The 12,248-nt window shown below is 32.8% G+C and overlaps 1 protein-coding gene across 1 annotated transcript; it reads left to right on the top strand.

Annotated features, from left to right (window-relative positions):
• The first annotated feature begins 672 nt into the window (after positions 1-672).
• Positions 673-3,958, top strand: LOC108741064 (zinc carboxypeptidase-like). Its single transcript, XM_018475686.2, has 7 exons — positions 673-779; positions 1,269-1,631; positions 1,897-2,066; positions 2,133-2,274; positions 2,619-2,912; positions 3,079-3,163; positions 3,709-3,958. Exons 2-7 carry the CDS (start codon positions 1,269-1,271, stop codon positions 3,879-3,881), a joined length of 1,227 nt encoding a protein of 408 aa, XP_018331188.1. The 5' UTR covers positions 673-779; the 3' UTR covers positions 3,882-3,958.
• Positions 3,959-12,248: the final 8,290 nt, after the last annotated feature.

The raw sequence follows: 12,248 nt of genomic DNA, 5'->3' as shown, positions 1-12,248 counted from the left end.
AAGTTAAACACCGGTATAGACATCTATATAATTTACATTACAGTTTTGACTAAACTTACCTAAAAATTACAGAAAATTATAGGTGTTTCAGAAAATTTTTATATAGATTTAGGAAAATGATTTCAATAAAAGGAAATTTTCATTTATAAAAAATAAAAGTATTTTATGACTCCTCTTGCTTGTTAAATAAAGCTCTAAATGAGGACGATATCTACAGGCGTCTGGTGTATTGAAACCCGTTTTGTTGTTTTTTTTTTTTAATTTTGAGATTTATTTAATTGAGATCCACACAAATACTTTTTATTTTCATCTACAAAAATTGCTACTGTTTGAGCCAATGATAATACGACTACGGAAGGACGAAATATATCGACGATTTAAAGAAATATCCAAATAGCAACGACGAAATATTAATTTTTAAGACACTTTTTTTCATCAATGAAAGTTAGTTTGTTCATGGTTTACGAAGGTCTAACATAAATAATAATATTCCATAATACGCAATTGACACTAACGAATTCTAGTGTACCTGTTTAATTATTGTCATAAAAATATTCCATTCCTTTATTTTATTCCAAGAACTGTCTCATAAGGCTTTAAGCATTTAGTTGGAATTTATCTAAACCTTAACTAATCTGTCTTTATAAATATATACTTGAAAAGAATTTCAATTGACAATCAATCAAGCCCATACATGATTTATTGTAGTCCCACATTTAAAAGGACTTTGGGACTGAAAATTTGTGCAGTTAGTGATTTTAACTGAAAAGTAGCTAAAGGTAAGTTTATATGTAATGTTTTTGATAAAGTTTACAGCAGTTATTTTTCGAAAAGCAGTAAAATTACGATGCACCGCAATCAAAGACATATAGTCAACGAATAGATGATGAGGAGCGTCAAATTTCAGTTTGTTAAAAGTCTAAATTTCGTATGTGAATGCTCTCTAGACTGATAGATATTTCATGTTCTACAAAAATGATTTTATCAATTTTTCTTCTGTCTAGGTCTACTTTTGCTAGACAATATAGACTTTAGACTAATTGTTAGTAATTTGCAGTTGAAGCATGTTCCATTTATTTAAGTAATTCTAACGAAGTCAAAAAGAGAAAATTAACTTTTATCAGTCAATGTATCGCTGCAGGATACCTTCCTGTTCTTAATACTTTATCATAAAAAAACTTTAGATATACTGTAAACTTGATCTAAATACTTATTCAACTAAAAGTTGGAATCCTCAACAGCTGTATATTTATCTTTTTCTTTGCAAGATGTACCGTCTTCTAGCCGTCGCGATTTTGGCAACCTTACCGCTATCGGAGCAAGTTGCCAGGTTTGATAATTATAAAGTGTACAGAATTATTCCTGATAATGAACAGCAAACCGAAATTCTTGCTCAGTTGGGGTCATCAGACGCATATTCTATTTGGAGTTTTGGACGCGATGGAAGACCTATCGACATAATGGTACCGCCACATATGAACGGCGAATTCACAGAACTAATCGAGTCTCAGGGTATGAAAGCTTCTGTTTTTATTGAAAACGTCCAAGAGAGAATTGACACGGAAAATCCCCTAACCGCTGATAGAGCAAACAGTAGACTTGGATGGACTTCATATCATCGTCTGAATGTGGTACGATTTCCTATATTCTGTAGTTGATAAAATACTGATTGCTAAGATTCAAACGGATTTAATTATTTCAATATGCAGTAGCCTTTTGAATTCACTTTTATCGCTTCACGAAGCTACTGCGTGCCGAAACAATTTCAATGATGGTACCTAAGTTCGTTTGAAACACTGAAATCAGTATTCTAATAATTTCATAATATGTGGTTTCCAAAATTAAGTACCTAGTGTCCAACATTTAATAAACGTACTGTATACGTCTATTTTCAAGATTTATGATTGGTTAAGATCCTTGGAATCTGAATATCCCGAATACGTTCAAGTGGTGAAAGGAGGTGAAACTTACTTGGGGCGCGACATTCTGGGTGTTCATGTTTCATTTTCTCCCAGCAATAGAAATAGGGCAGTATTTCTAGAAGGCGGTATGCACGCACGCGAATGGTAAGAAGTACCTTTCGAAATACACCACGCATTTTAATGTAAAATGAATTGCGATTTGTGCTTTAGGATTTCTCCTGCGACGGTCACTTACATCCTCAACGAACTTTTAACTAGTACCGATCCTGAGGTACGCGCGATTGCCGATAGTCACGACTGGTACGTTTTCCCAAATTCGAATCCAGATGGTTATGAATACACACACACCAATGTAAGAATATACGTAGCATACATATATTACGTGCCAAGGGAAGAAAGTACTGCATTTCTTTCAGGGTGTGAATTGCAAACTTCCAGAAGGGGGTGCTGCACTTTGTTCCCGAAGTGAAATATTTTCAGATTTTAAGGACGAAAAATGCAACATTACCTCCTAGATACAGAAATCATATTTGTCATCTCCCCCTCGTGAAAATAATCAACCGATTTGAAGGCGGGGAGATAAAATCTTCCCCTAATAATAAGCGATAAATGCGATTTCTTATGTGGGAGGGAATGTTGCATTTTATTAAAACAAAACAAAAAACATCTTATTTCATTTGTGCTTATTCTAAACAGAACAGGCTATGGAGGAAAACCCGTACACGATACACTGCTATGTGCTACGGTGCTGACCCCAACCGTAATTGGGCTTTCGAATGGGGCAATGGAGGCGTTAGTTTTTCGCCATGTTCAGAGACATACGCTGGCGCAGGTGCCTTTTCCGAAATTGAAACACAAACATTTTCCACATACATCAGCTCTATCGTTTCCCATCTAAGAGCTTACATTAGCATCCATTCCTATTCTCAACTTTTACTGCTTCCTTACGGAGTCACAGGAATCGGAAAACCGAGCAATTATAATCAATTGGTTAATATTTTTTTTATCTTTTTATTAATAACATAATTAATTGGTGAAGAATTATATTAGTAATGTAAGTGTTTAAGCAGAAAGTATTTTACTTGTCAAGAACTAGCAGACATTTCGTCCTTTAAAGTTGATGGCTGATATCATACTAACATCATGTTAATTTTAGCTTACCATCGGCCGAAGAGCTGCAACAGCTTTAAAGAGAAGATATGGCACGGAATATACTGTTGGTAATCTAGCTGAGGTTTTGTGTAAGTACTTTTAACTGATTTAATAGGGTAAATTCTTTATAAAAGCAATTAGTATATTTATTAAACAATTAGTCGTCAATTGCATATATTTAAAAGGAATTATTTTTCTTACTTTTGATTATTCGATTTTTGTATGTTTTTGGGTGCGAAAAATGTACAATTTTAACTATAAAACTCTATCTTATCAGGATATTTCCTTATTTTAATTTTACTATTTCATGTAAGTTCTCGTACCATATCAAATTTGAACCCTTTTTAAGCAATTAAAACACAATTGAAGTTTCACAACTGAGTTCAATACAATATTCACTTGAAAAGGCTACAGTGTACAGAAACTATAATAGCAAATAATAAATAAGTTGTGATAGTTCGATTGTGCTTTAATTGCTTAAAAATGTGTATAAAATTTTAAGTAGCAGCCAACTCAATTACCCAAATTTGAACCTTCTAAGCTTGTTTTATACCAGAAGCGATTTTTTTTAAATTGCTAAACTTTTATCTAACGTACTTAGTTAAATATGTGAAAAAAAATTTGATTTTTTTAGACGTTGCAAGCGGAAGCAGTTTCGATTGGGTGAAAGGTACCCACAATGTGAATTTGACTTTCGCATTTGAACTTAGAGATACAGGACGTTACGGATTCGTTTTACCAGCTAGTCAAATTATTCCTACTGCTGAAGAAACGTTGGACGCCGTTCTTGAAATTCTCAAAGATTGAATGCAATAACAGAAATAATTATTGATATTTGTAGCTATTGTTGCAAAACCAAAATAAAATAATGCAAATTAATACAACGTTAAAGAACTTATTTGTAAAATTGTTTCAAAAATCAATTCTTAAAAGGACGAAGTAGATACATATTATTTACAAGTGTACAACACATTTTACAAATAAACAGTGTTTAAAAAAAAATTTAAGATAACCCTAAACTGTACATTCCCGCAGGTACATTGAATATGACAATATTTGTCAAAAGTTCAGTATATCGATTAGATCGTTACAATGGAATATCACAGAGTCTTTCATTAACAACCCCCACGACTTGCTCATATTGTTTAGCAAATCTTAAGAAATTAGTTTTTATCTTCAAGCAAAGTTTAAGTATAAATATCTAAGCGTGTGAAATAAATATAAAGTTTTTTGGTGTAATTTACCTCCCCCAGCAAAGTTATTTAATATTACATAAGAATTTAAAATGTAATCTACGTTTATGGTACCTTTGGGAAAGACCGAGAATTAGGTCAATCTGTTATAAAGTAAACATTCGTTACATTCTCGCTGTCATTAAAACTTCCAATGTTTATATAAATGTGATTAGCAATAATAAATTCTCGATTTTTAGATAAATAATAAATAGTAAGTAAACTTTCACACCTCTTCCGTTTAAAATGATAAACTGGTTTACCTAAAGCAAATAATTCTTCAACTTATTCACAAAACTACTTACAAGAAATCGAGAAACATTTTAAATCGGTTACCAGAACAAAATTTTTTATACAAAGTCATCGGACTATTTAATATCAACTGATATGTAAACAACAGAAACCTTATGTACATTAACTAAATGACTTCAATAGATAAAGATATTTACCAGTTTCCCACAATACATATTGGATTATGCTGAAAGCTCGCTCTTTTGCTAAGAGCTACACAAACGTGTAGGTACTTTTGTGTTTTATCTTTAAAATGACCATGACTCAAATGACCAAAAGGCTACGCTACGATCAGTACACTTTTTACAATTAGATACAATTTAATTTGCTCTGCGTCAAGGATAAAAGCGCCTACCTAAGAAGTCCGTTTCGGAGTTATGGCTGTCGGAAGTTTTAGCCAAGTGTTATTTTCGAAATCGAGGATTAAATGTTTAGGAGAACATATCTGGCGAACTATTAAAGATAGCGCAAAAATTCTTTCACCAACGGTTGGCCGGTACCTAAGTGTACAGGAAAAATTTAATTTCGAATTTTTAAAAATTTTGAATTTTTCATCTACACCGAATGCGACCGCATGCGGTTCATATCGTTTGCGCTGAGACGGGTCATCCGTCTGTGAAAGAATTTTTCCGATAGTTTTCCAGCTACAGCTCGCAAAACGTCAAACATAGGAGCTGTGGGCTCGCGAACATCTCCGCGGCAAAATATTCATAGCTCCGCAGATGTACCTCCGATCCGTACCAAACTGGGCTCGTTCAAATCCCAATGAATGGGGCAAGTTTTCGACGGAAGCAGTTTTAAATTGTGAAACTCTTGGTCCTCGCTAGAGCCGACCCAATTCGCGAAATTTGCTTTTTGTTTGTTTTACTGTTTTCCTGATGCCACACGATGGCCCCTATTTCCGGACTGAGTGGTCCTATATCGATGAAAGTGTTATCAAAATTTTCTAGAGGTACTGTGCTCTACGTGGATAATAAAAGTGCCCACCTACGAGATTTCGTTTAAAGGTTATAGCTTTGGCCTAGTGTTATTTTTTAAATCGAGAATCAAGTTTTGTAGCACTTCAAGTTTAATCGTTTACATCTTTTAACACCTACTTCTAGTGTGTATCAATTGTCACTAAAATAATTTCACTCGTTCCTCGAACACTATTTTATCAATTGCTTTACATCTAAATTCACTACTACTAGCTACATAATAATAGAGAATAAGAAGAGTTTAATATCTACATTCATCGATCCCTGTTTAAAAGCACTTCTGAGATAATTAACAAGAAACTGCACCATGTACCGATTAAATTCATCGACCTGGTCGAGCGTAAAGATAAGAGTAATCGATTAGAATTTCTATCGATCTGATCCACGTTTACCTCCGATACCAATTATTTCACCTGACAAATCTAAATAATTCTAAATAATTTGGTAGTTACATTAACGACTTGTTGATGATTAAAGAGACTAAAGGTCAGGTCTTGTAATTGAAATTATTGAGAATGCAATTAATTTTACAAAAACAGTTGAGTCGAATTTTTAAATACCTATTACTACATATGTGTAACTTGGTATTCCAAGCAGACGACCTTGTTAACCCAACTTTTATTTTCATCAGATTTAGAAAGAGACAATTTTTGAACAATTTGTATCTCTTCAAACATCTATCTACCTACGTTGTACAGGAAAGGAGATCAAGTTTTTGAATTTACGCTTTTATTTGGCCGAACTCGATTCGTTCCTTTATAAAATTGTAAATCAAACATTTGCGTAGCAAATTGCTTTTGCTTACAATGCGACCCTCTGAATATAATTCTTGAACTTTCAAAAAGGTAACAGTTAAAATTATGTTATTATTATTATACGTATAAGCCCAATGGAATTCAATATCTAATAAAAAGCGTATTCATCATAAAAAACAAAGAGAAAATGAAAGCAAATCAAAGCTCCAAAGTGAGTTATCTAGCTAAACCAGGCAGGTAATTGAGGCCGAATAGGTACAAGTGAAATCAAAGATGTGTAATCGATGATTGTTGCTGAAATGTTAGTTTCTGGTTTCACTTTCGAATTATTTACAGCCTCTCGGACTTCTTATCGGTAATTGGTAAAGCCCATCGGCTTTCTAATCACATAGATACACTTACTCACACAGACAAACAGATACATTGTAAAAAAGAAAGATGGTGTTTCCCCTAAAACCCGCTTTTCCAATTTGACGTTCAAGAGTTAGCACGGACGGGGACAACAACAATTAATTAAAGGGCAGAATCGACCACAATTAATATTGACGAAAAAATTTTTTGAACAACTCCTTTTCGTTCTAAACCACGACGGAATCCACCCCGATTTGGTCTTCAAAAAGTTTTCATTTTAGTTGAATTAGTTGACGGTTTTCTACCATGCAATTAAGCAGCAAAGGGAGCTAATTTAATAAAAGTTAAAATCTGTTCATCTTGTTGAAGTGTAAATTAATTTTGATAAGCAACATGAGCACAATGGAGCAAGGAGATGTTGCGATGAAATTGAAATTTAAATACATGTATTAAATGGTAAATCCATTTGGCTTGTTTCACAAAATATATTAGTGTAATTTGACTACCATACCTCTGCCGAGAGTACGATGTTTTTCCCTGACTTTAGGAAAGAAAACGCAGCATTCCCTCCGGATAAGAAATCACATTAATCTTTAATATTAGGAAAGAATTTTACCATTTAGAATTTTGCGAGCTAATTTTATTTAAATTATAAATTTATCCATTAGCATTTCTAAATTTTGTTATCAATCAGTTTCAAAGAAAGTGAAGCGTTCGCATTAGTTTTAAGTGAACGAACCACGAATGTCATTTATATTTAATCGTAAAATGAAAAGAGAATCAACAGTAGTATATGTAAGAAAAATAAAGTTGCGTCTCCATCAGTCACCGGTCGCTATCGTCTGAAAGGGGTCGAGAACATTTTGCGACAATTCGCTTTCGCTTTATCGCCGACGCCAGCCCTGCTTATATGTACACATTCAACATTTATTTCAGCAACCGTAAAATAAAGTAGAGGTGTGAAAAATACTTAATCTTAACACTAAAAACCTATACGTTCTAGTATATGGTATATTTATAGAATATTGAACTTTAACTACTTTTACCAACAACTTTATTGTTAATTACCTACTAATCACTAATAAAATATGATACAAACGTTGTAATCCCTTTCTACCAGAATTAGTGTTTTATCATTAAGAGTAAGTTTCAAGTAAATGTGACCACAACGAAAACAAATTTTGCAACGCCTTTTCACCCCCTTAGGGATTGAATTTTAAAATATCCTTTTTCGTTCCTTGTATACGTCATAAAGGAAACCTATGTGGAAAATTTCGGATTTATATAATTAATAGACTATCATTTGTCATCAAGTTGAAACAGATAAACGCTTGTTGAAGTCAATAACCTTCACAAATTTTTGTGGTCGGCGATGATTAAGGTGGCCAAAAATGGGAGGTCTGTTTTCCTTATGCGTGCAGCATGATTTCCTTTGTATGTTGTCTGAATTAAGAAAAATACTTTTGTAAGGAAAATTGAGTATTATGAACAAAAAAGGGCGTTCTGGAAATAACGAGCGCAGCCTTTAATTTAATGAAAACAGAAAATATTCGGGAATAACGGTTATTTTCATTCGTTGTTCGTCTAACGAACTATAAACATTGCGTAGGTTTAATAGACCTGCGACATAGAACTCTTTTCATGAACAAAAATGTCAAATTATCTACCTACTGATGTTTTCTCAATTAACTAATAACAAAAGTACTTATTAACGCATTTTTATAAGATTGCGTGTAAGTCAATTTATTATTCATCGACATGCGGCACGTATTCTCATTCATACCTCCTGCATTACCTATTTTGTAAGGGTTGAACATACGTGATAAGTATTTACATGTATTTTATTACTTTACTTTACTGCAGTGAAAAGGATATTACCAAGAGGACTAGATATAGGAACGAAGACTTGACGCTAAGTGAATTAATTTAATAAGCATCATCAGTAATTATTATAAAACTATGTACCAAGCCGAATGTGCACACTATCAAAATTTATATGCGACATAATAGCTTGGACCGACCGATCCCATGGCGTTCTTGTGTGTTTTGGGATTATAATTACTGAAAGCTGTTTTATAATTTATCTTATTTCACACACGACCGCAGAAATACGAATTGTAACAAATGGCCCATTAGTATAAGCGAATTTACTGCTCCTGTAATTTATCATCGTCCGTTAGAAGGTAATTTAACTTTCCTATTATCAAAAGTTTCAGGATATATTTTGGATAAACTTGTACAACATTAATACAAAATTATGAATCATGTAATGATTATTCTATATTATTCCTAGTAATATCATAAAAATAAGGGGCTATATATATTTTTTACAGATAGATACAATTTTTCGACATAAAATTTGGAAATAATAAAAAAGTTGTAGAATGATCTGCTAATTTATTTTGGCATTTAGTATCAGAGTCTAACAATGTAATGCATTAGCTTTTGAATTGGCCTTCTGTAAATTCAGTTTTGTGATAGGTAAATTTACTTAACTAAATTCATGGATCAATTTAGTGAATTTCCCTTATGAAAATGTTGAATATATTCGTGTTCGAGATTACATCGAACGTTACATCCATTCAGAGGATTATGAGACGAGACGTCTCTCACTTTCAAGGAAGTCCTTACTGATTCTACAAGCGCCTTAATAGAGAGCCCTCTAAAACCCAGATTCCTCGAGTATTAGCAGCCCGCACTTTGAACTCGTTCGAGGTCATTGAATCGCACATCCACTTAAGTACATTTCATTCAAGACAGATTAACTAAATGATTATCACCTTTCGAAAACTAAATAGATGAATGTACGATATGTAACGAAATTTTTGCAGAAAAAAAAAGAAGAGGAACTAGGTACTGCTCTAAATTTTTGAGAGATGACATTTCCGAGACTAGTTTTTATATGTTTCGTTAGTTTGACCAGCTTCACTTGTACGCAATACAAATAATCAATTATAATACTATTATATACACATATTCAATTTTCTCTAGAAGTTCGTGCAATATCCAAAACTAACAACCTAATTCAACTAAACTAAACTTGTGTTGTTGTGGGAGGATCGGTCAGACCATCATCCGCACATCTAATCAGTTTAAGTTACAAACTTGCCAAGTTATTAGACGCCGCAGCGCCCTAATCTGCCCTAAGCTTAAGGACTAAAAAGTAATTATTAAGTTTATAAATGAATGTAAGTTTGTTGATCGCGCGAAAGATTTACTAACAAAACAACGCCTATACTAATTTGACGTGAACACGCGAGGTTAGTAAAGGTAATCCACTAAACAAAATGTCAATATTAGTAGATCGGTATACACTTTGTATTCTAGTAAATTTTTTATTAATACAATTAATCAAATGCAAATCTAACAAGCACACCGACGGTTCCGTACCCTACCAAATGCTTTAGTAAATAATACTGGCTGAACTTGTCCAAATTCTGACAGACTCCATTCGCTGTAATATCTTCTAAACAGGTTAATTGTAAACTTGGATGAAATATTACAAATTAAACCGTAAGTCAAAAAGTTTTTCTACAATCTTTAAGCAAAAAGTGCAATTTTTTCCACAGCTAATAACTCCGAAACTACTCATCCGATTTCAAAAATTCATTCGCCGAGATATAAAACGGACCTTCAGCATACCATATGTAAAGGTTAGCTCACAAATTGATATGTTACTTACAATTAGTTAAAATTATGAAAATATATTTTTGTATTCCCACAGCAACCCCCATTCAATTTAATATTAGTAGTTAGTCGCAGGGTTCTGTAGATGGACAGGCACTTTTTCCTTCTGATAGAAAAGAATCGTAAAAAAAACTGCGATTTTTGCAGATCCTTATAAATTTTGTTACGGTTCGATACACAATAAATCTTAACACAGGTTTCTTCAAATTTTATAGTCCTATGAAGGCTCGCAAGTTATTATTGGCCATTTTACTTAACTTAAATCGATCGAAGGTACGCTGGCCTTTACTCCCACTTGAATCACGACCTTAGCTTCCGTAAAATCTGTTTACTATCGTTAAACGGGGAGAAAAAAAAATTTTATTGCTTCGCATAAAATTGACGCACACAATTCACTTCTTCAAATATTTTGCTGCTTCCACGACAGTCTCTCAAACGTAAATGTGTAATTTTAGCCAGAAATATCAACACAAAAGGGACTTAATTTGACACGGAAGTGGACGACGAATGTTCATTCAATTTTGATTGGGAGTGACAGTATAAAAGGTTTCTTTATTTCTTTTTTTTCGCCTTCCTTCCTTCCAAACACAATGCCATTTTGTTATAATGGCTACTTTGAATTTAGGAGAAATAGAGAAAGATATTTTCCTGAAATTATTTTTTTAGTGCGTACAAGAAAAGACATACCCGAGAAGATTGACACCACTAAAAACTATCACAGATATTTCCACGAAAATTCCAAAGTAACAAGGCATTTACATTTAAACAATTCTTGCAAATTCTCTAATGGAGCCATTTCAAAGTAATAAAAGAACCTATCTTTCTTATACATTTACAACTTTTAGAATAGTTAGGAGTGCAAGAGATATAGTACATACGAATAAGAAGAAGAGCATGCCACATTGCCAATAATCTTACCCTAAACGAAAAATCTATCTATTGTTCTGCGTTAAGTGTACGTTTGTAAAGATAACGATAACATGTGTCCTAATTTGGACGAATTGTACTAGTGTATTTATGCTATTTCTATATTATTTTTGGTAGCAGACATTTTACAAAACAATCAAAAAGAAAGTTGTTCTAAAAATGGATCGAAAATTTTGACGCTTGTGTTTGTGTACAACAAAATTCAACAGTACTTTTTGCACGTACTATACAAAAAAATCCCTCCAAGCATAAAGAAATTGAAAAAGTTAAAACTTATTCTCTGCTTCTGAAAGCTTGTTGTGATTTTTAAAAATATATCTTTCTTTTCCTTCGATAGACACTAATTAAGTTGGAAAACTTCAGGTTAGTAATTTTTACTTTCACTCTCTCTTTCAAGTGAAAAGCTTAAAGAACAAAACAAAGTTAAACAAGCGAGTCAGCGAGAGGTAAAACGTTTTGTTTACATCTTAAATTATAAGGCTAAAGAAGCTTTCGAATATTTTTCTGACAATACTTAATTAGTTCTACACTAAAACGTCTGTATCTCGAATCTTCTAAACGCAACCAAAATTTGAATGAAGGAAAATTTCTGCTTTACTATCAAGTTAACCTTTTAACCGTTAATAATCCCTAAAATCTTCTCATGATCCCAACCTAGCCGCTTTTTGCTGCAATATAATACTGAGTGCCGCACTAAAAATTTATAGTGGTAATAGTAAATCCCGCATTAAAATCTCCAGTTAGAGAAATGGAGAAAAAATCGAGTTAAAGAGCTAGCTAAATATTAAACTATTCGAGGTTCGAGTTACAAAAGTTTGACTTTATAAATAAATTAAAAACTATTAACTGGATACAGTTATTCTATAAATTCCATGTGTACCTATTTTGTAAAACTAAAATGGCAACTACGAGCTTCAGATTTTCCTCCACAAATTCTTAATAAGCTTTTTAATT

Source organism: Agrilus planipennis, unplaced genomic scaffold (assembly GCF_000699045.2).
Source record: "Agrilus planipennis isolate EAB-ADULT unplaced genomic scaffold, Apla_2.0 scaffold156, whole genome shotgun sequence".
Classification (NCBI taxonomy): domain Eukaryota; kingdom Metazoa; phylum Arthropoda; class Insecta; order Coleoptera; family Buprestidae; genus Agrilus; species Agrilus planipennis.
The sequence above is the reverse complement of the archived record's forward strand: the minus strand, read 5'-3'. Positions and strand labels throughout refer to the sequence as shown.

Excerpts from the sequence above, each read along its gene's own strand:
- LOC108741064 (XM_018475686.2), top strand. The coding sequence starts at position 1,269 with ATGTACCGTCTTCTAGCCGTCGCGATTTTGGCAACCTTACCGCTATCG. Across the intron at positions 2,067-2,132 it reads GGTATGCACGCACGCGAATG|GATTTCTCCTGCGACGGTCA; the intron begins GTAAGAAGTACC and ends TTTGTGCTTTAG. Across the intron at positions 3,164-3,708 it reads TAATCTAGCTGAGGTTTTGT|ACGTTGCAAGCGGAAGCAGT; the intron begins GTAAGTACTTTT and ends TGATTTTTTTAG.